The 26,764-nt window shown below is 45.2% G+C and overlaps 1 protein-coding gene across 2 annotated transcripts in view; it reads left to right on the top strand.

Annotated features, from left to right (window-relative positions):
- Window positions 1-5,388: 5,388 nt before the first annotated feature.
- The window catches only part of LENG8 (leukocyte receptor cluster member 8), a 31,623-nt gene continuing 10,247 nt past the window's right edge, over window positions 5,389-26,764 (top strand). Inside the window, exons 1-11 of one of the 2 annotated variants that reach the window (XM_040432871.1) lie at window positions 5,389-5,680; window positions 7,429-7,488; window positions 7,575-7,731; window positions 9,681-9,779; window positions 10,070-10,183; window positions 12,956-13,211; window positions 13,346-13,517; window positions 13,917-14,105; window positions 14,930-15,199; window positions 18,329-18,466; window positions 26,128-26,419. In XM_040432871.1, the coding sequence (XP_040288805.1) occupies window positions 5,643-5,680; window positions 7,429-7,488; window positions 7,575-7,731; window positions 9,681-9,779; window positions 10,070-10,183; window positions 12,956-13,211; window positions 13,346-13,517; window positions 13,917-14,105; window positions 14,930-15,199; window positions 18,329-18,466; window positions 26,128-26,419 (1,785 nt within the window). In that variant the 5' untranslated portion in view covers window positions 5,389-5,642. The remainder of the gene's footprint in view (window positions 5,681-7,428; window positions 7,489-7,574; window positions 7,732-9,680; window positions 9,780-10,069; window positions 10,184-12,955; window positions 13,212-13,345; window positions 13,518-13,916; window positions 14,106-14,929; window positions 15,200-18,328; window positions 18,467-26,127; window positions 26,420-26,764) is intronic. The other variant, XM_040432879.1, reaches the window with a different exon arrangement.

The following is a 26,764-nucleotide window of genomic DNA, read 5'->3' as shown; positions in this document are numbered from 1 at the left end:
GTGTTTTCAATGGGCAGGGAGAACAAAAAGATCGGGCACTGAAGTTCAATGTGCCGTTCCTTCTCTCCCCTGACATCATCTGTTGGAGGAGAGTCAGGAGCTCCCCATACATCTTAGGCCTCATGCACACGGCCGGTTGTGCGGCTGTTCGTGCATTGGGGACCGCAATTTCGGCGGCGCCCGGGACGGATGGAGACCTATTCAACTTGAATGGGTCCGTGATCCGTCCGCACCGTAAAAAATAGGCCCCTTTCACACGGGCGAGTTTTCCGCGCGGGTTGAACGCATTGCACCCGCACTGAATCCGGACCCATTCATTTCTATGGGGCTGTGCACATGAGCGGTGATTTTCACGCATCACTTGTGCGTTGCGTGAAAATCTCAGCATGCTCTATTTTGTGCGTTTTTCACGCAACGCAGGCCCCATAGAAGTGAATGGGGCTGCGTGAAAATCGCAAGCATCCGCAAGCAAGTGCGGATGCGGTGTGATTTTCACGCACGGTTGCTAGGAGACGATCGGGATGGGAACCCGATATTTATTATGTTCCCTTATAACATGGTTATAAGGGAAAATAATAGCATTCTGAATACAGAATGCATAGTTCAATAGGGCTGGAGGGGTTAAAAAAATAAAAATAAAAATTTAACTCACCTTAATCCACTTGTTCGCGCAGCCGGCATCTCTTCTGTCTTCTTCTGTGAGGAATAGGACCTTTGATGACGTCACTACGTTCATCACATGGTCCGTCACACGATCTTTTACCATGGTGATGGATCATGTGACTGACCGTGTGATGAGCGTAGTGACGTCATCAAAGGTCCTTTTCCTCACAGAAGAAGACAGAAGAGATGCCGGCTGCGCGAACAAGTGGATTAAGGTGAGTTAAATTATTATTTTTTTTTTTTTTTAACCCCTCCAGCCCTATTGAACTATGCATTCTGTATTCAGAATGCTATTATTTTCCCTTATAACCATGTTATAAGGGAAAATAATACAATCTACACAACCATGAACCCAAACCTGAACTTCTGTGAAGAAGTTCGGGTCTGGGTACCACAGTCAGTTTTTTATCACGCGTGTGCAAAACACATTAAAAACTGAACGCGATAAAAACTGAACAACGGAACGCAATCGCAGTCAAAACTGACTGCAATTGCGTACCTACTCGCGCGGGTTTGCCGCAACGCATCCGGACCTTATCCGGACACGCTCGTGTGAAAGAGGCCATAGAACGTGTTCTATTTTTTTGCGGTGCGGAGGCACGGAGAGAAACACCATGGAAGCACTCCCTTGGAAGCAACGGTTGTGTGCATGAGCCCTAAGGCTAGGTTCACACCTGAGCGTTTTACAGCGCGTTCCTACGCGCTGTAAAACGCTCAACAGGCAAAAAACAATGTTTCCATATGGGCATGGTTCTCACCTGAGCATTTTACAGCGCGTACGAACGCGCTGTAAAACACCCTACGCCCCAAGAAGTACAGGAGCTTCTTTGGGGCGTATTGTCGCGCGTATTGTGGCAGTTTTTCATTGGATTAATCACACAAACGCGCGTACTACGCGCGTTTCCAAAATACAAAAACGCCCCAAAATACAGGCCTCAAAAACGCCTGTAAAAAGCGCTTATCGAATACGCTCAGGTGTGAACCCAGCCTAAGACTTTTTTGAGGAAATGTTGTGTATGGGGGCCTTTACTGTAGTCTTTATGACAACAGTTTACTGCTAACAGGAAGTGTCTCTTATATATTGGGAAAGACGGGGGTATAGTCATGGTCAAAGGGGCAAAGAAGGTGAGACCGTTTAGTATGACTCACCGCTGTGAGAAATGTGGTAATGAAATGGTTTCACACATATGGCAACATAAAGCACACAATGAGCTCAGAGTTTAACTACTTACCGCATGTAATGTTAATGAGTCACAAGTTATTTGCAAAGTTCCAGTCTAGTCGAAGCAAACATCATAACCGGATTCCAGACGTCTTACATACCATGTAAGGGTTAGGCTAGTTTCACACTAGCGTTTTTTGCGGATTTGTCATGGATCTGCAAAAAACGCTTCGGTTATTATAATACAACCGCATGCACCCGTCATGAACGGATCCGGTTGTATTATGTCTTCTATAGCCATTTTCTATTGTGTCAGAGAAAACGGATCCGTCCCCGTTGCTTGCAGCTTTTTTCTGTCCGCGATGGGGACGCAACCAAATGGAACTAAGTGCATTTTGGTGCATTCCGTATTGTTCAGTTTTCTCCCCATTGACAATGAATGGGGACAAAACTGAAGCGTTTTCTTCCGCTATTGAGATCCTATGAGGGATAATGTGAAAGTAGCCTAACTCCTCAGACTCAGAAACCTGTTTCTTCTCGACTTTTGGTGACAATTGCATAATGATCGCTTATAAATCATTATTCACCCTCCTTAGGGAAATTAATGAGCTTTTGTAAATTCCACCCTATTCCCATAAACTCCTATGATTTTATTAGAAGTCATTTCCTCTTCCCTTTACTTCATGCATATATAATTATACAAGATGCTGTTTACTAAATATAGTGAAAATATATCATTTAGATAAATTAAAGGGGTTATCCAAGACCTATAATGCCCCCCCCCCCCCCCAACTGTCGGTCTTGGATAACCCCTTTAAGATATTATTTTATATATGAAGTAGTGTAATCTATGCTGGTAACTATAGAGATATGACAAGGTGTTATGGAGTTCTGTCACCTTTACACGAAGGTAGGAACAATTGTTCCTGATAATTGCCCAATGTAATGGTCCTTTCACACATGGCGACTCTTCGGGCAAATTCCGGATCCGCAAAACATGGATATCGGCAGTGTGTGTTGCGGAACGGAACACTTAGCCCATAACAGAACAGTCCTATCCTTGTCCGTAATACGGACAAGAATAGGACAGGTTCTAATTTTTGCCCGTGCCGCGGAGCGGACACCTTGTGCCGTCCGCATCTTTCGCGGCCCCATTGAAGTGAATGGGTCCTCATCCGACCCGCTAAAAATGCGGATCGGATGCGGACTAAAACAATGGTCATGTGAATGCTGCCTTATCGGGAACAAGAACAATATTCCTGATAATTACCTGATTGTCAGTGGAGATGAAGTGGCATCAATCTTCTCTGCTGTATGGGGACAGCCGATCGCTAATTTCTTTGCTCTTCCCCATAGAGAATGATTGTTTCTGGGCAGCATATGCCTGTAAGCCCAACCAATGGACAAGCGTCTGCTCGTTGGTCAGGTGGGCGCCGGCACCATTACACGGGACATTATCGGTTAAACTCTCATCCACGATAACTGACCCAATGGTCGATTAATCGAATCATTTGACATTTATCATCTTTTATCAACACACAAATATACGGTAATTATCAGCTGCACATCCCCTCGTGTAATCAGGGGTTGGTCATGGAAAAGAACGGTAGAGCAAACAATTGTAAGTTGCAAATTAAAATTCTTATCCATGTTCTTGATCATTTTCCTGTGTAAAAGACCCTTAAAGGGGTTTTCCGGGAACGATTTAAAATGGCCGCCAGCAACTTGTCCTAGAATGTGAGAAGGACTGGTTGCCTCCACTTTCAGAACGTTGAGAAGACTTGGTCTCACTACTTCCCCTAGTGGTGGCTGCATGAAAATGCCGTGGATATATGTTGGAAGCAGAAAGAGTAGTTATGGGTACTTTCACACTAGCGTTATTAGAAGCCGGCAGGCAGTTCCGGATCTGGCAAGCCGTATACAAATGGAAAGCCTTTTTTTCCAGATCCGTTGATATACCGGATCCGTCTCATCCGGTATTCAATTGGTTACAAAGCTCAAAAGCGAAAATAGCTCCTCCTATATCCCGACACATGCGCAGACCGGAAAACCGGATCCGGCGATGTGCCAATTTCCGGAACACTTGGTACCGGAATCGGCATTAATACATCTCTATGGAAATTAATGCCGGGTCCGGCAAGTGCATTATTGCTCCGGGGTTTTGGCCGGAAAAAAATACTGCAGCAAGCTGCGTTATTTTGTCCGGTTAAATACCATACAAGGGACGGAACGGAAGACATCCTGATGCATACTGAACGGATTGCTTTCCATTCAGAATGCATTAGGAGAAAAATGATGTTTTTTTTCCGGTATTGAGACCCTTTACCGTATTTCAATACCGGAAAAGAATAACGCTGGTGTGAAAGTAGCCTAAGGAATACCCCTTTAATTAAGAATGTCTTAAAATAACAAAATACGGGCTCATGCACACGAACGTATTTTCTTTTCGTGTCAGTTCCATTTTTTTGCTGAACGGAAATACGGACATACAGAAACGAAATGCAAAAGGAAGTAACTCCCTGTGCATTCCGTTTCTGTATTTCCGCATTTCCGTTCAGCAAAAAAAAAGGAACATGTCCTATTATTTCCTGCATTACTGCCAAGGATAGCACTGTTCTACTAGGGGCCATGGCATGCACATGGACATCATCCGTATTTTTTGTGGATCAGTTTTTTGCAGACCGCAAAATACATACGGTTGTGTGCATGAGCCCTTATAATCACCCCTATTCTCCCTTGCAGCTTCCAGGGTCGCGCTGTGGGCCTGCATCACTGAAGTCATCTTCCTGGCTGCAGAGGCGACATCCCATACACACCAGGTCACCATGCAGCCAATCACTGGCCTCAGCAGTATACAGGACATGACTGCTGAGGCCAGTGATTGGCTGCAGTGGTGACAGGGTGTACACAGGATGTCACCACCGCAACCAGGAATGCAAACACCGGCAGAGCGGACTGGAGCAGGGCGCTTGAAGTGGCCGGGGAGAACGGCGGGAGCACAACTTTTTTGTTCAGACCAATAACGTTTTTTTGTAGTAGACTAGGAATCTTTCACAGGATTTTGACTTCTCTAAATAAATATCCTAGGCCCCTGGCTGCTGCTAGGTCAGTGTCGTGACAAGTATTTTTCTAATATGATGGCCAGCAGTAGAAACTAGGGTAAATATAATTTTCAGTTGCTAACCAAATGAACTGGGAAAAAAATAATAGAAAATGTCATAGTACCAAGGGAGTTATTAGACGATCTGAAACTAGTCTGACTAGATATTACATTACAATGGAGTAATCTGTTGATTGTGCTCGACCAGCAGGATCCCATACAAAACCCACCAATATGGCGGGCGCGGCACGTGACGTAAGCGACACATTTCTCAAGGCACGCAGCGTAAACATGACGCTCCACCCACCCGCACACTCATTGGAGCAGTTAACTGCCATTCAAAGCAAAAGACATCTTGTTAGCCAATCAACAATAAACACTTCTAAGAAAGCTAGTTCTGATTGGATAACGGTATCCGCCCGGAAAGAGCAGACAACGAATCCTGGGAGGAGGGGGGCGGGAAGCCGTTATCTCCGGAATAGCAAGCTAACGCGTCCGACATTTTGTGCTGCAGAGGCCATTTCTGTGATTCTTCCTCGAGAAAATTCGGTCGTTCGAGAGCTAAAGAAACGATTACGAGGCCATAAATCGCTCTAAGCACCCGGAGACGATTTCGTCGGTGAAGGCCTGCGCCCGAGGGTGAGACCTCCTTCCAGGGGAGGTCAGAGGAGACTTCGGCCGTGGTGAAGGCGTTGGCCGGTCATAGGAGTTTCCTGCATGAGCTGCCTGGCCGAGGCCGCGCCGCTGACTATACGGTACTCCACATACGTGCGCACCTGTAGCCGCTAATGCTAGCGTTATTCTGTTGTCAAAGGGTTGTCTATGTTATACAGATGACCCCAGCCATATACATCGGAAACATGGCGTCCTGCTGGGGTGTTCTGTATAAAGATGGGGGACTGCAGAGCAGGTGACGAAGGGGTTACCATGGCCTCCCCTGGGCCCTGTCAGTGTCTAGTCTGATGACACATCCATATTGACTGCATGTGATGTCACCATAGGAGTCAGTAGTTTCTACAGGGCATCACAGTTAGGCCTCGTGCACACGACCGTTGTTTTATTCAGTGTCCGTTGCGCCGTTTTTCGTGATTTTCTGCGGACCTATTGATTTTCAATGGGTCCCTTGAAAACTCGGCTAATGCACCGTTTGCCATCCGCATCCGTGGTTCCAGTCCGTCAAAAAAATATAACCTGTCCTATTATTTTCGCTGAAAACTGTTCGTGGACCCATTCAAGTCAATGGGACCGCTAAAAAAACGCGGAGGCACACAAGATTGTCGTCCGCGTCCGTTTTTTTTTTCCCATCATATGCATGGCAAACCTGTCTTAGACCTTTTTTTTTTTTTTTTTTTACATTCCTTTATGTCTGATGGTCCTCCGAAAATAAAGGAAGACACATGGAAATGGGTCACGGAACCCCATTTTGCGGAACGGAACACAACAGCCGTGTGCATGAGGCCTAAGGGTGCGTTCACACAAACATGGGAACCGGCTGTGTGCACCCCCCTGACATGGCACGGATCTGGAAGCGCGCAGAAGGGACTCCATGTGTTTTCCGCGGGTTTCCGGGTCCGCAAAAGATAGGACTTGTCATTAGTGTTGAGCGAGCTTGTGTTTTAAGTTCTGCGTCCAAAGTTCGGGTTATCAAAGAATCGTGTTATGGATTCCAAATTCCGTTATGGTCCGTGGTAGCGGAATCCATAACGCGATTCTTCGATAACCCGAACTTTGGACGCAGAACTTTAAAACACCAGTTCGCTCAGCACTACTTGTCATGTCTTTGGCTGAATCTTGTGGATCGTGGACCCATTGAACTCACAAGGGCCGCACGGCCATGTGGAGGGAGCATGTGTTTTGCGGATCCGCAGTCCGCAACACGGGCACGGCTGTCACATGTTCATATGAACGCGCTCTTCATGGAGGAAATGTTGTCACATCCTTAGGCCTTCTGCACACGACCATATACGCAAATCCCCCCCCCCGAGCCGGAGACGTGACAGAACCTTTCATTGCTCCACCCCTCCAGCTCTGTCATTTCTTCTTCCCCATGCTGTCACTACACCACGCCCCCCCCCCCGGTCTGTCATTGCGGCTGCGTCACTGCTCTACGCCCACTGCTTGGTCACCGCCGCTCCACGACCCGAACTTCCGGGCTGCGGCTCCGCAAAAAAAAAAGAGAACATGTCCCATTCTTGTCCTCAATTGCGGACAAGAATAGGCATTTCTATGGGGGTGCCTGCCGGGTGTATTGCGGATCCGCAATACACCACGGACGTGTGAATGGACCCTAATACCGTTACCGATCCCATTCAGTGACGTCAGTAGATGATTCACTTCTGTTCTACAGCCGCCATAGAATATCTACAGAATGTGGGATCGTCCCATGAATGAGACCGCCGACAACTGGTTGATCACAGGGCTTGTGCATAGTGGCAATTGCCTAGTTGAATTTTGCCCCCAACTCGAAAACCCCTTTAACTTCTGCTTCATTTTGACTTGTCAGCAGGCCACACCTGAACACTGCGATGTCTACCAACCATGGAGACCAACTGAACCCTGAATGGTAAGCGTTCACAGAAGTGATATTCAGTTCTGGTACTGTAGATGAGGGGTGTCTCTTCATGTTCTGTTTAATCCTGTTCCATACAGGGTTCAGCAGTACAATGCGGGTAGAGATGGCAGCTTAGAGGCACCAATGCATGAGAATCCTGAGTGGGAGAAGGCGCGGCAAGCTCTGGCAAACATAAGTAAAGCCAACGCAGCGAGTGCCAATAAAGGATTAAATGATGGGCAAGCCAATGCTCAGGTAAGGACCATGCATGTGACTGCAGGGGTAAGCAAATTCTGTGCCCGGCGCTATCAGTTAGCTCCTTCTACAGACCAGTGTTTCAGAGTCAGGTACCAAAACTCTGTATAACAGTCAAGAATAGAACATTTTCTCTAGTTTGTGGAACGGCCGCACGGATGACATAAGGACTGATATGGGGGGTACTATCTCTCCTTGTGGAGATGCCACCAGATGTAAGGCAGCTATCCTATAAGTCAATGTCTGTCCCTTTTAAATAGGCCTTAAGATATGACTTGGATATTAAATAAGCCAGCACCTCATCTACAGACAGCTGTTTGGTGATTGCCCCTCATCAGTGCAGAGCACAGAGAACTGGGTGAGATGCCTAAGGACCAATAGGCCAGGCAAAAATTGGCCGTATTCTGGCACTAATGCTGGATACAAGGCATGTCCCATTATAGTCAGTGGGGTCTGGCAGTGCTTCGGCTATCCGACACTGTCTACTTTCACACTGGCGTTTTGGCTTTCAGTTTGTGAGATCTTTTCAGGACTCACAAGCGGTCCAAAACGGATCAGTTTGCATTGCAGCGTTTTGGTGTCTGTCTGAAACTGAGCCAAACAGATCCGTCCTGGCACACCATGTAAGTCAATGGGGACGCATCTGTATTCACTGGCACAATAGAAAACTGATCAGTCTCCCATTGAATTTCAATAGTGGTCAAGACAGATCCGTTTTTGCTATGTTAAAGATAATACAAACAGATCCGTTCTGACCGGTTGCAGGTGGTTGTATTATCTGACATGACGGATCCGCACTAAACGTGAGTGTGAAAGTGGCCTATGACGGATACAGGGAAGTCTGACGGGCTTTTTCCTCTTTAACGTTAGTGTGAAACAAATTTTACACAGTCAGTATCTGGTCAGTATTCTGCAGTAGTATTTGTAAGCCAAAACCAGGCGTGCGTCCATATATAGAAGAGGGGAAGATCTTCCCGTTATACTATTTCTCTATTTCTTTTCTCTATTTTTGGCTTAAGGGTCCATTCACACATCCGCAAAATGGGTCCGAATCCGTTCCGCAATTTTGCGGAACAGGTGCGGACCCATTTATTTTAAATGCGGCCGGAATGTGCATTTGCGGATCCGCACTTCTGTTCCGCAAAAAAATAGAAGATGTCCTGATCTTGTTTGCAATTGCGGGCAAGAAAAGGCATTTTCTATGAGTGCTGGCGATGTGCGACCCGCAAAACACATATGGACGTCTGAATGGACCCTAAAGGGAACCTGTCATCAACTTTATGCTGCCCATACTAAAGGCAGCAATAAGTAGAAACAGGTCAGTTGATTTCAGCAGTTTGTAATTTATAAGTTAAAAGTAAGTGGTTGCCGAGAACCAACATCACAATCATTGCAGACTGGGCCTGGAAAAGAGTCCCGGCCACCTGAGAAGAGTCATAGTTATTCATAAATCACTGCTCTCCCTGCCCACCTGCTGATGGCTGACAGTCTTCTACCTAGTTTTCTCTCTTTCTCTCTAGGAGAGAATTGCCAATCATCAGCAGATGGGTGAGAGTGCAGGAGATTATGAATAACCATTACTCTTAAGTAGATTTGACTCTTTTCAAGGCCTGTGCTGCAACAATTATGATGCTGGTTCTCAGCAACCATTTACTTTTAGCTCATGAGTGATACATCGCTGAAATCAGCATTTGTCACTATTTTATGCTGCCCTCAGTGAGGTCGGCATAAAGTTGATGACAGGTTCCCTTTAAAAACACTTAAGCTAAATACTGACTGTGTGAATGTGGCCCAAATGTAATGCCACTGAACTGCTAAGTGGTGACTGAACATTTGTGCATGCCTAGAATATAATTTTAGTACAGGTTTTATAGCACATTTTCGTTTTGTCCCTCTGCCCCTTATGATCAGGTGACTGCACAGGTAATAGTTTCCTTTTTCTTTTGCAGTATTCAGCATCACAGAATGATGCGGCGATGCAACAGCAGTATTATCAGTGGTATTCACAGTACAATTACCCATATGCTTACAACTACTACTACCCCATGGTAGGTATCTCATATCTGTTCACTCACCCTGGAGACGTTTTCAGCTTGCAGATAAGCGGCATATTACATAAGCACTGGGTGATGGAGAAGTTATATTCCCTGCTGACTATAGCTGTGAATGATCTGACGTACACCAGATTTAAAGGGCTTATCGTGCAAAATATGATAGATGAAATGTATAATGCTATGAAGATATAAGAGGTTACCCTCCTCTGTTTCTGTCTTTGAAAAATGATGTATTAGAAATATAATTAGTTGGATATGATGACCCTATTTTTATTTTTTACCAGAATGTCTATGGCGGATACAATGCTTCTGGTCAGTATGGTATGTCTGGCAATTACCAAGGATCAGCATCACAACAGAGTCAACAAAGTGGACAGCACCAGGCAAGCCTCGGTCAGGTATGGTGGATTCAGGGTCTCTATATTAATATATACATGCATAAATTAGAAACTATATACTGTAAAAGAAAAACCGGCTGTGCTCCTAAATTCCATGGTGAAAACGTATGGTGATCGGAGCCGTAGTGTTAAATCATTAAAGGGGTTCTCTGGGAATGATTTAAAATGGATGCAAGCAGCCTGTCCTACAATGTTAGCAAGACAATGAAGATAACTCTCTCATTAATTCATATACAGGAGGCGGGAGCTGGCTGCAGAATCATATAGCCGACCTCTGAGCGGTAGCTGCAATCCGCGGCAGTTAACCCCTCAGGTGCTGCACCTGAGGGGTTAACTACCACAGATCGCAGCTACTTGTCATGGAGGTCGGGAGCCGGCTATGTGATTCTGCAGCCAGCTCCCGCCTCCTGTATATGAATTAATGAGAGAGTTATCTTCATTGGTGGCGCAGTGGCCAAAGCCCCTCCCCTCTTGTCCTCTCTCCTCTCATTGGCGGCAGCAGCGGCACAAGGGGGAGGGAGACACTACTTCCTTCTCCCCTGTGCTGCTGAGGGAACACGGAGAGCGCTGAGAGCAACGCGATCCTTTTTTTCGATTTGTTATCGGCAAAATAGATGCTGATACCGATAACTTTAAAAATCCTGAATATCGGCCGATAATATTGGTAAAACCGATCGGTCAATCCCTAATAGGTGAGATCACATCATTACTGTCTATTGTAGAGCAGTTCAGGGAAACATCACCACCCATCCCCAGGCAGCTCTGCATTTGGAGAAACCTGTCCTTTAAAACATTACCTGAAAACACATTTAAAGACCGGCCTATTTTCATTTTTCCTCCCCACGTTCCAGTACCCATAACTTTTCTTTTAATACTTTTTTCACATAACCATGCGAGGGCTTATTTTTTTGCAGTTCAAGTTTTTTTTTTTTTTAAATGGCACCATTTAATTTACCATGTCGTATTGGAAAACAGGAACAAAAACTCCACAATTCTACCAAGGTTTTTGGCGTTTTCATATCACTGCGTTCACTGTGTGCTAAAAATGACATGGCGTTCTTATTCTGTAGCTCAAAATTACGGTCATACCAAACTTGCATAGTTTTTTTTTTTAATTACCTTAAAGGGGTTCTGCAGTTTGTTTTAACTGATGATCTATCCTCTGGATAGATTATCAGCATCTGATCGGCGGGGGTCCGACACCCGGGACCCTCGCCGATCAGCTGTTTGAGAAGGCAGCAGCGCTCCAGTAGCGCCGCGGCCTTCTCGCTGTTTACCGCTGGCCCAGTGACGTTTCAACTAGCGTGGGCGGGGCTAAGCTCTGTTTACTTGAATGGAGCTTAGCCCCGCCCAAGCTAGTTGATACTAGTCGTGACGTCAGTGGGCAGGCGGTAAACATTGAGAAGGCTGCGGCGCTACTTTAGCGCTGCTGCCTTCTCAAAGAGCTGATCGGCAGGGGTCCTGGGTGTCGGACCCCCACCGATCAGATGCTGATGATCTATCCAGAGGATAGATCATCAGTTAAAACAAAGTGCAGAACCCCTTTAAAAAAATATATATAAACCTTTGAAAAAAATCTCAATTTTCTTTACATCACCATTTTCTGACAGCCATATGTTTTATATTTCGGTCTATAGAGCTGTATAAGGGCTTGTTTTTTTGTGGAATTATGACTTTAATAACTCTTAATCCTTTTTTTGGGGGGGGGGGGGGGGGGGGACAAGGTGACTAAAAAATGGCGAATGGTGATGTAAACTTTTAATATTTTGTTTATTTTTTTATTTGTAAACTTTTTTTCCACTATTTAATGACTATTAGGGGGCTACAACCAGACCCCTTGTCCCATTTACCCTAACCTAGATCTATTGGGGTGAATACAATTTCCATGTGTTCCATGCTGAGCTGCGTCTCATGCACAGCTTAGAAAAAAGCTTATGGCAGGGCTGTGAAGCTTCAGAAGTGTCCAGGCTGCCATGGTAGCCAGTTGGACCGCCGATCAGAAGGCAGAGGGAGCCGCATCCCTCTGACTTACCTTGCAGATGCAGTGATCACTGTTGATCTCTGCATCTGAGGGGTTAAATGACAGGCTTTGGCATGATTGCCAGTCTCCCCATCATTGTGGCTGGGTGCCTGCTGTATTATACAGCCGACACCAGTAGTGTATGGAGCGGGTTCACCGCAGTAGCCCGCTCAATACAAATGTGGGTGCATAGTTCTGTACATAATTACTTACTACAGCTCCTATTCTGTGGGAGCTGAGCTGCAGTAACCCAACACGACCACTAAACTCTGAATGGCGCTGTGCTTCCTGATCCATTCAACAGCTAGTTCCAGTGCCTGGAGCCTGCAGAGTGTCAGCTGTTGGACCCTCACAGATCAGATATTAACGACCTATCCTGAGGATAGGTCATCAATAATCAGGAGTTCAGGTAGACCGGTCCAAAGTTTTATGTATCAAACCTGCTTGGCGAGTGTAAGAAAAGTTGAATGTGTTGTCCAATAAATATCTGCCATTTGTAGTTTAAGGGGTATTCCCACCTCAAAGCTGATGACCTATTGCTAGAAAATGTCACTCTATTATTGGTGCGAGTCTGACCTCAGGGATCCTCACTATTCCAAATGAAAGGACCACAGAGGTCACACCTCCACGGCCATGAAGTGATGGCCTATCCTTGTGAGATCTCATCTCTTTATGAGATGGGAACAACCCCTTTTAACCTGCTCTATTTTTTTTTTCGCTCAGATGCTGATCCCTTATGTTTGTGTTTTTAGCCTGCTGTGCCTGGTCTAGAGGATGAGATGTCTTACGCTAATATCCAGTCTCAAGTGTCTGCCCCTAATAACCAAGGTCAACCACGTCACCAACATGTCAGCCATAATCTACAACAGTCCTGTCCACAGAACTCGGGAGGAGGCAACCAGCAGTCTCCCCAACACTCATCCAGCAACGCCAACAGTTACAATCACCATTCCTACAATGAGGCTCCGAAACCAAAGAAGGGACAACAGATGTGGAACCGAATGAAACGTAAGTTGTCACTTCTGTTTAGTACGTGTTTTTGTAGACCTGTATCCTTGAAATAACACCTAATGGCATCCCCATTGGTAAAAATAACGTAAGTTTAGATATTCTATTCCATCCATTTATTTTATTTTTTACAGAAGCCCCCGGAGCTGGTGGTCTGAAGTTTAATCTTCAGAAGCGTCCTCTTGTAGTGTCCAATCAGAATTTTGCATCCAATGAACAACACAGTAACAATAATGGGCTGTTGCAACAAGCGCGCATTCACCACCACATGTTACAGCAGCAGTCTGAGAAGAGCCACCAGCACAGGTGTGTAGTTGTCTGTTATTCTAACCCAGTGCTCGGGGTGCTTTGTATTTCTTATTTTATTTGTTTTATCCATTTTTGACTTAATTAGAACTTGATATTTGTTCAATATTGGTAAAACTTCTCCTTTTCGATTGTGTGTTTTCCGGGGCTGTACCAATGCCAGGAGCCAGTTAGATTTACCTAAAATTTACTGCTGGATAACGTTTTGTTTTGTTCATGTCTATGAAAGTTCTTTTTGCTTAGCCTAAAAAAAAAAAAAAAATTGGGCTTCTGAAATGGTCAAACTTAGCACATAGCCAAAGTATTCTCAGTCCAGACTTCTGTGTCTTCCTGTTCTGTTAAATTCTCCAGTTATTTCTTCTTTTCATTATTGCAACTTAAAAATACAACCTATTACAGCAACAATCCCTCCACAAAACCAGAGGATTGGCCCCCAGCCATGAAGGAATATGTCCAACGTTGCTTTACTGCATGTGAAAGTGAGGAAGACAAAGATCGAACAGAAAAACTGCTGAAAGAAGTCTTGCAAGCCAGATTGCAGGATGGATCAGCCTACACCATTGATTGGAGTAGAGAGCCTTTGCCATGGTATGCTTCCAGGTTAATTTTTTTCTTCTACGTTATTTTAGATTTGATGGATTATTAGATGTTTAGACACATTGAACTTGGACCTGGTTTGTGCTCAGTTGTCCTACTCTATAATGCAGTAAATATGGCCCAAGACACATCCCTCAACCTTTCTCAGATCAATTATACTCCATTAAAGGGGTTGTCTGCTTTTCACTATCGATGAACTATCCTCAGGATAGGTCATCAGTATCTGATCGGCAGGGGATCCTTCTCAAGCACCCCCACCGGTCAGTTGTTTGAAGAGAAGGCAGCGCTCAGACAAGTGCTATATTCTCTGCACTATCTGCATGCAGCAGCAATTGCAATGTTGAGCAGGTGTAATTACAAATATGCAGTCCCAATCACTTCTATGGGACGGCTCTATAGTATTCACTTGAACAGACAGAGCTGTCCCATTGAAGTGAATGGGGACGCCATACTTTTAATTATGCTGCTAACCACTGCAATTGCTGCGGCGAGCAGAGAAAGCAGAGCTCGTATGACCACTGCCTTCCCTTCAAACAGCTGATCAGCGGAGGTCCCAGGAGTTGGACCCCCACCGATCTGATATTGATGACCTATCCTGAGGAAAACCCTATGCAGTTTGCTATTGGATAGGCATCTAGTCTTTTTTAAATGCTGACATCTTATTTTCCTTTAATAACCTCATGGATTAGGTCAGTTTTTCAGCAGTACTTGTTCTATTCAGTCATTTTCTAAAGTTTCACCCCCTAAAAATCCTTTTGGTCAGGTGCTGGGTTAACAGTAAAATGTACGTTGCATTATATATTTTTTTCTTTTAGTAAGGATAGTGTAAAGGAGAGTCCAAAGAAAAAGCACTGGGAACAGAGTACGTTGCAGTCTTCTCTTTGCAGCACCATTACCGTCACACAGTCTTCACGAGGCGGTGTGAGTAACAGTACTGGTACACTAAGGGGCCGTGGCAATAGCTTCCCCACAAGGTTTGGTAACAGGAATGTTTTCATGAAAGACACCAGCTCCTCTTCAAGCACTGGTTCAAGGTCAAGATCAAGGTCACCTTCACGCTCACCCCACAGGCGATATCGTCGCAGGTAAGAAATAATATTAACATAGTTAAAAAAGACATCTGTCCATACAGTTCAGTCTGTTATCCTGCAAGTTGATCCAGAGGAAGGCAAAACCCCTGTGAGGTAGAAGCCAATTTTCCTCACTTTAGGGGAAAAAATTCCTTCCCGACTCCAATCAGACAATCAGAATAACTCCCTGGATCAACGACCTCTCTCTAGTAGCTATAGCCTGTAATATTATTACACTCCAGAAATACATCCAGGCCCCTCTTGAATTCCTTTATTGTACTCACCATCACCACCTCCTCAGGCAGAGAGTTCCATAGTCTCACCGCTCTTACCGTAAAGAACCCTTTTCTATGTTTGTGTACAAACCTTCTTTCCTCCAGACGCAGAGGATGTCCCCTCATCACAGTCACAGTCCTGGGGATAAATAGATGATGGGATAGATCTCTGTACTGACCCCTGATATATTTATACATAGTTATTAGATCTCCCCCCCAGTCTTTTTTTCTAAAGTGAAAACCCTAATGTTGATAATCTTTCAGGGTACTGTAGTTGCCCCATTCCAGTTATTACTTTAGTTGCCCTCCTCTGAACCCTCTCCAGCTCTGCTATGTCTGCCTTGTTTACAGGAGCCCAGAACTGTACACAGTACTCCATGTGTGGTCTGACTAGCGATTTGTAAAGTGGTAGGACTATGTTCTCATCACGGGCATCTATGCCCCTTTTGATGCAACCCATTATCTTATTGGCCTTGGCAGCAGCTGCCTGACACTGGTTTTTACAGTTAGTTTGCTGTTTACTAAAAGTCCTTCTCCATGTCAGTGTACCCAGTGTTTTACCATTTAGTATGTACAGGTGACTTGTAGGGATCGACCGATTATCGGTTTGGCCGATATTATCGGCCGATATTGAGGATTTTGAACGTTATCGGTATCGGCATCTATTTTGCCGATATACCGATAACGTATTGGGAACACAGAACGCGCTGCTCTCAGCGCGTTCTGTGTTCCCTTCGCAGCACAGGGGAGAAGGAAGCAGTTTCTCCTCCCCCTGTGATGCTGCTGCCGCTGCCTCCAATGACAGGACGGAAGACAAGAGGAGGGGAGGGGCTGTGGCCGCTGCGCCACCAATGAAGATGAGTCTTTCATTAATTCAAATACAGGAGGCGGGAGCTGGCTGCAGAATCACATAGCCGGCTCCCGACCTCTATGAACGGCAGCTGCGGTCCGCGGTAGTTAACCTCTTAGGTGCCGCGGATCGCAGCTACCGCTCATAGAGGTCGGGAGCCGGCTATGTGATTCTGCAGCCAGCTCCCGCCTCCTGTATGTGAAAGAGAGGTATCTTCATTGGTGGCGCAGTGCGCCCCCCCCCCCCCCCTCAAGCCCCCTAGTATTAATCATTGGTGGCGCAGTGCGCCCCCCACCCCCATCCCAATAGTAAAAACATTGGTGGCGCAGTGCCCCTCCCTCAAGCCCCCTAGTATTAATCATTGGTGGCGCAGTGCGCCCCCCACCCCCATCCCAATAGTAAAAACATTGGTGGCGCAGTGTGCCCCCCCCCCCCCCCCAGTTCTAATCATTGGTGGCAGTGGCCACAGGATCCCCTCTCCCCTGCTCCTCCGATCGGAGCCCCAGCAGTGTAAGCCTGGGGCTCCGATCGGTTACCATGGCAGCCAGGACACTCATGAAGCCCTGGCTGCCATAGGGGGCTAAAAGTTAGTAAAAAAAAAAAAAAAAACACAAAAATATTAAGTATAAATGAAAAAGATTTACAAAAAAAATAAAATAATAATACATGTTAACAATAAACATTAATTTTCAGCAGATTTGTGTAGGAAATTTTTTTTTTTCCTCAAAAATAAAAATACCCAGAATATCGGTATAAATTATCGGCTATCGGCCTGAAAGTTGACAAATTATCGGTATCGGCCCTAAAAAATCAATATCGGTCGATCCCTAGTGACTTGCATTATTCCTTCCCATGTGCATAACCTTACATTTGTCAGTGTTAAGCCTCATCTGCCACTTATCTGCCCAAACCTCCAATCTATCCAGATCCCTCTGTAGTAGTATATTGTCCTCTTCCATGTTATATACTTTACACAGTTTAGTGTCATCTGCAAAAATTGATATTTTACTGTGCAAATAATGATGCGGTTCTATTTTTGTCAGCATAGTTTTTACTAGGGATTGACAGATTATCGGTTTTACCGATATTATCGGACGATATTTAGGATTTTGAATGTTATCAGCATCTATTTTGCCGATATTTCGATAACTTATCGGGAACACGGAACACTCTGTGTTCCCTCAGCAGCACAGGGGAGAAGGAAGCAGCGTCTCCCTCCCCCCTGTGCCGCTGCCACCAATGAGAGGAGGGAGGACAAGAGGGGAGGGGCTGTGGCCACTGTGCCACTGCTCCACCAATGAAGATAACTCTCTCATTAATTCATATACAGGAGGCGGGAGCTGGCTGCAGAATCGCATAGCCGACTTCCGACCTCTCAGCGGTAGCGGCGATCTGCGTTAGTTAACCCCTCAGGTGCCCCCCCGACCCCAGTATTAAAACATTGGTGGTGCAGTGCGCCCCCCCCCCCACCCCAGTATTAATCATTAGAGGCAGTGGCCACAGGGTCCCCTCCTCCTCAGTGGAAGTTCTGATCGGAGCCCCAGCTGTGTAATCCTGGGGCTCCAATCGGTTACCAGGCAGCCAGGACGCTACTGAAGCCCTGGCTGCCATAGTCGGCTCCCTTGCTGCTGTGTGCACAAAGCACACAGCAGCAGGGACAGTGTGAGGTCCTATTCACCCTGATAGAGATCTATCAGGGTGAATAGGACATGGGTTCTAGTCCCTAAGGGGGCTAATAGTAGTAAAAAAAAAAAAAACACCAAAATATTAATTATAAATGAGAGAGAGATTTACAAAAAAAAATAAACCTACTCGTTAACCAACATTTTTAGCAGATTTGTGTAGGAATATATATTTTTTTTTTAAATGAAAATTCACAGAATATCGGTAAATTATCGGCCTGAAAGTTCACAGGTTATTGGTATCGGCCCTAAAAAAATCTATATCGGTCGATCCCTAGTTTTTACTGTTTTGTGACGTTTTAGTATGTCATGTGACATCTGGCTGTCTCATTTTTAGTGATTCCCATTCTGACTCTGAAAGCAGTTCACTCTCTGGAACTGAAAGTCGATTAGGCAATCGCAGAAACTTTCAGAAAGGACGTGGCCGGGGAGGACATATGGATCGGGGCCGTGGACGAAATCAGCGGGGCAAAAGGTGAGTAACGTTTGATTCTGTGTATTATAAAAGAATCCCGTTACTGGAGTTGTTTGCGAAGCCAGCAAATCTCCGCTATCCCCACTCTTGATGGTCTTTTTTCCACCACATTTGTATGACTCTCCCTTCCCTCCAGTCTGTGTAACATTGCTTTATCCAGTCATCAGCAGCCTTTTATAATGCAATCAGTTATCACATTCTAGCAGCAAAGATGCAATAAGGGGCTAATTGGCTAGTAGCACTAAAGGGATTGTAGCAGGCCATTTTTACGTTATACCCGTTGATCAGGCAGGTAGTAGTAATAAGTTAGGAGGTCCTGCTTCTAGGCTCCTCATTTATCACAACAAGGGGTTCTCGGCTCCCTTTCCTGAGAGCAGATCAGGCTAGGCATGCACTGTCGTTGCCCATAGTGATGGATGCCCCCACAGTTACTTTTAGAACCTGTCTTACTGACGGGCTATGAAAGTAGAGAAGGGGCTGCAATAGGACAGCCCCTTTAGGCTATTTAAAGAGGACCTGTCACATGATTTATTAATTTTTTTTTCTTCTAAGGCTACATGCACACGAACGTTGTTTGTTTCTGTGTCCGTTCCGTTCTTTTTGCAGATAGGATGTAGCCCCGCAAAAAAAATAGAACATGTTCTATTCTTGTCTGTTTTAGGCATTGTTACAATATATCCGCAAAAAAAAAACGGATGGCATACGGATGTCCTCCCTTTTTTTTTATTTTTTTTTTGTGGTTTGCAGAACGCAGATGGTCGTGTGCATGTAGCCTAAAACTAATACTTTCATCAGTAGTCCTCCTCCAGCAGTCATCGTGTGTGTGTAATATATATATATATATATATATATATATATATATATATTATATATAAATTTTATTTATTTTTTTTCCCTCACATTAGCCCCTCTGTTACGCCACTATGTTCCCTACTGTGTTCTGGACCTTTAAAATGCTAATGAGTAGCAAAGGTACGTGGAGGAGACCTCGGCTCTCCTCAGTTGGTGTATCTTCTCCCTGTCTGTGACACTGCCCAGTTGCTGTGTACTGCTTCACATTCAGGGAGAAGACTAGCTGTTTTTCTCAAGATTTACCAAATCGGGCTGTGTAAGCGACTACTATGTTCACTTACATAGCATTTTAGGCGCCAGAACAAGGCGCATAGTGGCCAGTTTGAAGGAGGGGAAAAAACAAACTCCATGGCATATGCTGAAGGAGGACTACAAATGAAGGTGTTAGGCTACCTTCACACTTGCGGCAGGACGTATCCGACAGGCTGTTCACCCTGTCTAATCTGTCCTTCCGCTATTTCGCCGTGCCGCCGCCGGACTAAAAGTCCTGCATGTCCGACTTTTTAGTCCGGCGCCCTCTCGCTGCGAACTGCCGTACTGCGCCAGAGCTCCGCCCCGTCCCCATTATAGTCAATGGGGACGGTCCGGCGGCACGGCGAAATAGCGTAAGGACGGATCCGACAGGGTGAACAGCCTGTCGGATCCGTCCTGCCGCAAGTGTGAAAGTACCCTGAGTTTTAGAACAAAAATCCTCTAACATGTTATTGGAGACTGCAAATGATGGCACATTTCCAACAGAAATACAAGAGTCATACTCAAATTTTAGGAAAATATTCCATTGTATGAACATGCCTTTGGTGATTCATTGTGTGCTTTTGTACTGCAGTTTAGTATCCTTCTGCATATGCAAAATCTTTTGGGTTTGTATAGGTTTTCATTTTTGAACCGTATATTTTTTCACTTCTATTTAAAGCTAGTCATGTTGAACATGCAGTCAGATCTGTAGGCAGCAGGTTATTGCACAGGAGGAGCTGCGCAGATTTATCATAGCCCGGTGGAGTATGCCAAGCTATGATAACTAGATGCGCTGCTGGACGAGGCATACACAAACTAGGCGCAGCATCATGCAGTCTGGCTTAGGCTACTTTCACACTAGCGTTCGGAGCGGGTCCGTCTGATGTTTCATCAGACGGATCCGCTCCTATAATGCAAACGCTTGCATCCGTTCAGAACGGATCCGTTTGCATAACAGTTTATTTATTTCAGATCTGATTTTTCACTTCGGAAAACTCAGATCCGACAGTATATTCTAAACACAGAAGCGTTCCCATGGTGATGGGGACGCTTCAAGTTAGAATATACTGAGAACTGTGTACATGACTGCTGCCTGGCAGATGCTGCCAGGCAGCAGGGGGCAGACCCCCCCCCCCCTTCCTGTATTTAACTTATTGGTGGCCAGTGCGGCCCCCCCTCCCTCCCCAGTATTAATTGTAACCAGTGCGGCCCCCCTCCCTCTATATTCATCGGTGGCCAGTGCGGATATTAAATATGACCAGTGCGGTCTCCCTCCCCAGTATTAAATATGAGCAGTGCGGTCTCCCCCTCCCTCCCTCCCCAGTATTAAATATGAGCAGTGCGGCCTCCCCCTCCCTCTATTCATTGGTGGCCAGTGCGGATTCAAAGTATTGTGATCAGTGCGGCCTCTCCTCTCCCGGAACCCCCCCCCCCCCCCCCCATCATTGGTGGCAGCGGAGAGTACCGATCGGAGTCCCAGTTTAAATCGCTGGGGCTCCGATCGGTTACCATGGCAGCCAAGACGCTATTGCAGTCTTGGCTGCCATGGTTACTTAGCAACAAATAGAATCATTATACTTACCTGAAGAGCTGCGATGTCTGTGACCGGCCGGGAGCTCCTCCTACTGGTAAGTGAAAGGTCTGTGCGGCGCATTGCCTATAGACCTGTCACTTACCAGTAGGAGGAGCTCCCGGCTGGACACACATCGCAGCTCTTCAGGTAAGTATAATGCTGCTATTTGTTGCTAAGTAACCATGGCAGCCAAGACTGCAATAGCGTCTTGGCTGCCATGGTAACCGATCGGAGCCCCAGCGATTTAAACTGGGACTCCGATCGGTACTCTCCGCTGCCACCAATGATTGGGGGGGGGGGGGGGGGGGAGAGAGGAGAGGCCGCACTGATCACAATACTTTGAATCCGCACTGGCCACCAATGAATAGAGGGAGGGGGAGGCCGCACTGCTCATATTTAATACTGGGGAGGGAGGGAGGGGGAGACCGCACTGGTCATATTTAATATCCGCACTGGCCACCGATGAATATAGAGGGAGGGGGGCCGCACTAGTTACAATTAATACTGGGGAGGGAGGGGGGGCCCGCACTGGCCACCAATAAGTTAAATACAGGAGGGGGGGGGGGGGGGGGTCTGCCCCCTGCTGCCTGGCAGCACCTGCCAGGCAGCAGGGGGCAGTCATGTACACAGTTCTCAGTATATTCTAACTTGAAGCGTCCCCATCACCATGGGAACGCCTCTGTGTTAGAATATACTGTCGGATTTGAGTTTCACGATGTAACTCAAATCCGATGGTATATTCTAACATAGAGGCGTTCCCATGGTGATGGGGACGCTTCAAGTTAAAATATACCATCGGATTGGAGAAAACTCCGATCTGATGGTATAATCCTGACTTTACATTGAAAGTCAATGGGGGACGGATCCGTTTGAAATTGCACCATATTGTGTCAATGTCAAACGGATCCGTCCCCATTGACTTGCATTGTAAGTCTGGACGGATCCGTTTGGCTCCGCACGGCCAGGCGGACACGAAAACGCTGCAAGCTGCGTTCGGGTGTCCGCCTGCTGAGCGGAGGCCAAACGGTGCCAAACTGATGCATTCTGAGCGGATCCGCATCCACTCAGAATGCATTGAGGCAGTACGGATCCGTTCGGGGCCGCTTGTGAGAGCCTTCAAACGGAACTCACAAGCGGAGCCCCGAACGCAAGTGTGAAAGTAGCCTTAGAATTCAGTGTTCTTCTATGCCAGAAAACTGATGTAGACTATGATAAACATGGTGGGGCTATCGGCCACATCCCCTTTTTGCGGAAGTGGCAAGGCTGGTGGAGAAGTGGCAAACGTGCACAAAAAATAAGTTTGCCAGAGATGAGATTCCCTTTAATGTTACCTTTTTTAGTTAATATTTTGGTCACTTTAACCCCTTAAGGACACATGACGTATGGGTACGGCATGTTTCCCGAGTCCTTAAGGACACATGACGTACCGGTACGTCATGTGTTGTTCCGATCACTGCCGCCCGGCCGGCTGTGATCGGAACAAGGTGCCTGCTCAAATCATTGAGCAGGCACCTCGGCTAAATGCGCGGGGGGGTCCCGTGACCCCCCCATGTCCGCGATCGCAACAAACCGCAGGTCAATTCAGACCTGCGGTGTGTTGCGCTTTCTGCTGTTTCTGATCGCTGCGGTCCCTGACCGCGGCGATCAGAAACTTTAGTGTGCCGAAAATATATTTTTATCACCCCCCCCTGCACCTCTGAATGATTTTAGCCCGGTGGGAGGTGCAGGGGGGGTGTTGCGGGCGGTGGGGGCGGTGCGGGAGGCGGGCGGTGCGGCAGGCGGGATCGCGATCCCCCGCCCGCCTCCCATTGAATAATCGTTGGTGTAGAGTGGGTATACCAGGGTGCCAGCACATTGCTGACACCCTGGTATAAACGGCTGACATCGGTGATGCGATGTCAGCCGTTTAACCCTTTCCATACAGCGGTCCGTACGGACCGCTGTATGGAAAAAGTTAACAGTAAGAGGGAGCTCCCTCCCTCTCCGATCGGGGGGCTGCTGTGCCTTTGCAGCCCCCCGATGGAGAGGGAGAGAGCTCCCAGACAGCCCCCCGCCAGATCCCATCCTTACCCTTCCCCGTCTGCGAAGTTCTGAGCAGACGGGGAAGGTTCCCATGGCAACAGGACGCCTCTCAGGCGTCCTGCTGTCCATGGTGCTGAACAGATCTGTGCTGAAAGCATAGATCTGTTCAGTGTAAGTAAAATACAGTACAGAACAATATATATTGTACTGTACTGTATTATACAGACATCAGACCCACTGGATCTTCAAGAACCAAGTGGATCTGGGTAAAAAAAAAAGTGAAAAAAAGTGAAAAAAAAGTAAAAATCCAAAAACACATTTATCACTGATTAAAAATTAAAAAAATAACATTCCCTACACATGTTTGGTATCGCCGCGTCCGTAACGACCTGATCTATAAAACGGTCATGTTACTTTACCCGAACGGTGAACGCCATAAAAATAAAAAATAAAAAACTATGATGAAATTGAAATTTTGCTCACCTTACTTCCCAAAAAAAGGTAATAAAAGTGATCAAAAAAGTCGCATGTACGCCAAAATTGTAGCAATCAAACCGTCATCTCATCCCGCAAAAAATGAGACCCTACTTAAGATAATCACCCAAAAACTGAAAAAACTATGGCTCTTAGACTATGGAGACACTAAAACATAATTTTTTTTGTTTCAAAAATGAAATCATTGTGTAAAACTTACATAAATAAAAAAAAAGTATACATATTAGGTATTGCCGCGTCCGTATCGACCGACTCTATAAAAATATCACATGACCTAACCTCTCAGGTGACCACCGTAAAAAAAAAAAAAAAAAAAACTGTGTAAAAAAAGCTATTTTTTGTCATCTTACATCACAAAAAGTGTAATAGCAAGCGATCAAAAAGTCATATGCACCCCAAAATAGTGCCAATCAAACCGTCATCTCCTCCCGCAAAAAATGAGACCCTACTTAAGATAATCGCCCAAAAACTGAAAAACTATGACTCTTAGACTATGGAGACACTAAAACTTTTTTTTGTTTTAAAAATGAAATCATTGGGTAAAACTTACATAAATTAAAAAAATGTAATACATATTAGGTATCGCCGCGTCCGTGACAACCTGCTCTATGAAATTACCACATGATCTAACCTGTCAGATGAATGTTGTAAATAACAAAAAAAAAAAACGGTGCCAAAAAAGCTAATTCTTGTTACCTTGCCGCACAAAAAGTGTAATATAGAGCAACCAAAAATCATATGTACCCTAAACTAGTACCAACAATACTGCCACCCTATCCCGTAGTTTCTAAAATGGGGTCACTTTTCTGGAGTTTCTACTCTAGGGGTGCATCAGGGGGGCTTCAAATGGGACATGGTGTCAAAAAAACAGTCCAGCAAAACCTGCCTTCCAAAAACCGTATGGCATTCCTTTCCTTCTGCGCCCTGCCGTGTGCCCGTACAGCGGTTTACGACCACATATGGGGTGTTTCTGTAAACTACAGAATCAGGGCCATAAATAATGAGTTTTGTTTGGCTGTTAACCCTTGCTTTGTAACTGGAAAAAAAATATTAAAATGGAAAATCTGCCAAAAATGTGAAATTTTGAAATTGTGTCTCTATTTTCCATTAAATCTTGTGCAACACCTAAAGGGTTAACAAAGTTTGTAAAATCAGTTTTGAATACCTTGAGGGGTGTAGTTTCTTAGATGGGGTCACTTTTATGGAGTTTCTACTCTAGGGGTGCATCAGGGGGGCTTCAAATGGGACATGGTGTCAAAAAAACAGTCGGCGCACCTTTCACTCTACGCCCCGCTGTGTGACCGTACAGTAGTTTACGGCCACATATTGGGTGTTTCTGTAAATGGCAGAGTCAGGGCAATAAAGATACAGTCATGTTTGGCTGTTAACCCTTGCTTTGTTAGTGAAAAAAATGGGTTAAAATTGAAAATTAGGCAAAAAAATGAAATTCTCAAATTTCATCTCCATTTGCCAATAACTCTTGTGCAACACCTAAAGTGTTAACGACGTATGTAAAATCAGTTTTGAATACCTTGAGGGGTGTAGTTTCTTAGATGGGGTCACTTTTAGGGAGTTTCTCCTCTAGGGGTGCATCAGGGGGCTTCAAATGGGACATGGTGTAAATAAACCAGTCCATAAAAATCAGCCTACCAAAAACCAAACAGCGCACCTTTCACTCTACGCCCCGCTGTGAGGCCGTACAGTAGTTTACGGCCACATATTGGGTGTTTCTGTAAACAGCAGAGTCAGGGCAATAAAGATACTGTCTTGTTTGGCTGTTAACCCTTGCTTTGTTAGTGGAAAAAATGGGTTAAAATGAAAAATTAGACAAAAAAATCAAATTCTCAAATTTCCTCCCCATTTGCCAATAACTCTTGTGCAACACCTAAAGGGTTAACAATGTATGCAAAATCAGTTTTGAATACCTTGAGGGGTGTAGTTTCTTAGATGGGGTCATTTTTGGGTGGTTTCTATTATGTAAGCCTCGCAAAGTGACTTCAAACCTGAACTGGTCCCTAAAAATTGAGTTTTTGTAAATTTCGGAAAAATTTCAAGATTTGCTTCTAAACTTCTAAGCCTTATAACATCCCCAAAAAATAAAATATCATTCCCAAAACAATTCAAGCATGAAGTAGACATATGGGGAATGTAAAGTCATCACAATTTTTTGGGGTATTACTATGTATTACAGAAGTAGAGAAACTGAAACTTTGAAATTTGCAAATTTTTCCAAATTTTTGGTAAATTAGGTATTTTTTTGTGCAAAAAAAAATAATTTTTTTGACTTCATTTTACCAGTGTCATGAAGTACAATATGTGACGAAAAAACAATCTCAGAATGGCCTGGATAAGTCAAAGCGTTTTAAAGTTATTAGCACTTAAAGTGACACTGGTCAGATTTCCAAAAAATGGCCTGGTCCTTAAGGTGAAAATGAGCCCGGTCCTTAAGGGGTTAATTGATACACGGTTTCCTTCTATTTGCTAGGAATGAACAAAACGTAAGCAAAAGAAACCGCAAAAAGAATATGACCATGGATTTTGAGGATCCAGAGAGAGACTTCAAGAAAGAAAAGCGAGCTGCACGCTTCCAGCATGGGCACAGTCCTAAGAAGCTGCGTGTGGAGCCCTTGGTTCTTCAGATTAATAATCTAGATCCAAGTGAATCGGGGAGTTTAAACTGGAATGAGCTGAAAATTGTGGGAACGTCACAGGATATCACAAAAATTTACCTGCGTCTGACTTGTGCTCCAGATCCATCAACAGTTCGACCTGTTTCAGTAAGACTTCAAGTGTTCTACTTTTCCAAAAACGTTATTTTAAAATTGCTAAATCCCTGTAGTACACACATACTTTATGGTTGTGTGAGTTTTATGCAGTCTCCCACTGACGGCACTGATTGGACAATGTCAGGACACGAGGCACACGACTGCCTCCCCCCAACTGCTGACAATTAATTTATATCTTCTAGTAGGCATAATAAAAGAATGGCACGGCCTAGTCATATGTGCTCCAGAATTATTATATGGAGAATGCAAGTAGTTACTAATACAGACATGTCAGGAGAGGTGACAGCTCCTCTTTTTAGTTTAAGTTGTGTTGGTATTTATGAAACTTCTCTTCTC

This window comes from Bufo bufo, chromosome 1 (assembly GCF_905171765.1).
Source record: "Bufo bufo chromosome 1, aBufBuf1.1, whole genome shotgun sequence".
Classification (NCBI taxonomy): Eukaryota; Metazoa; Chordata; class Amphibia; order Anura; family Bufonidae; genus Bufo; species Bufo bufo.
The sequence above is the reverse complement of the archived record's forward strand: the minus strand, read 5'-3'. Positions and strand labels throughout refer to the sequence as shown.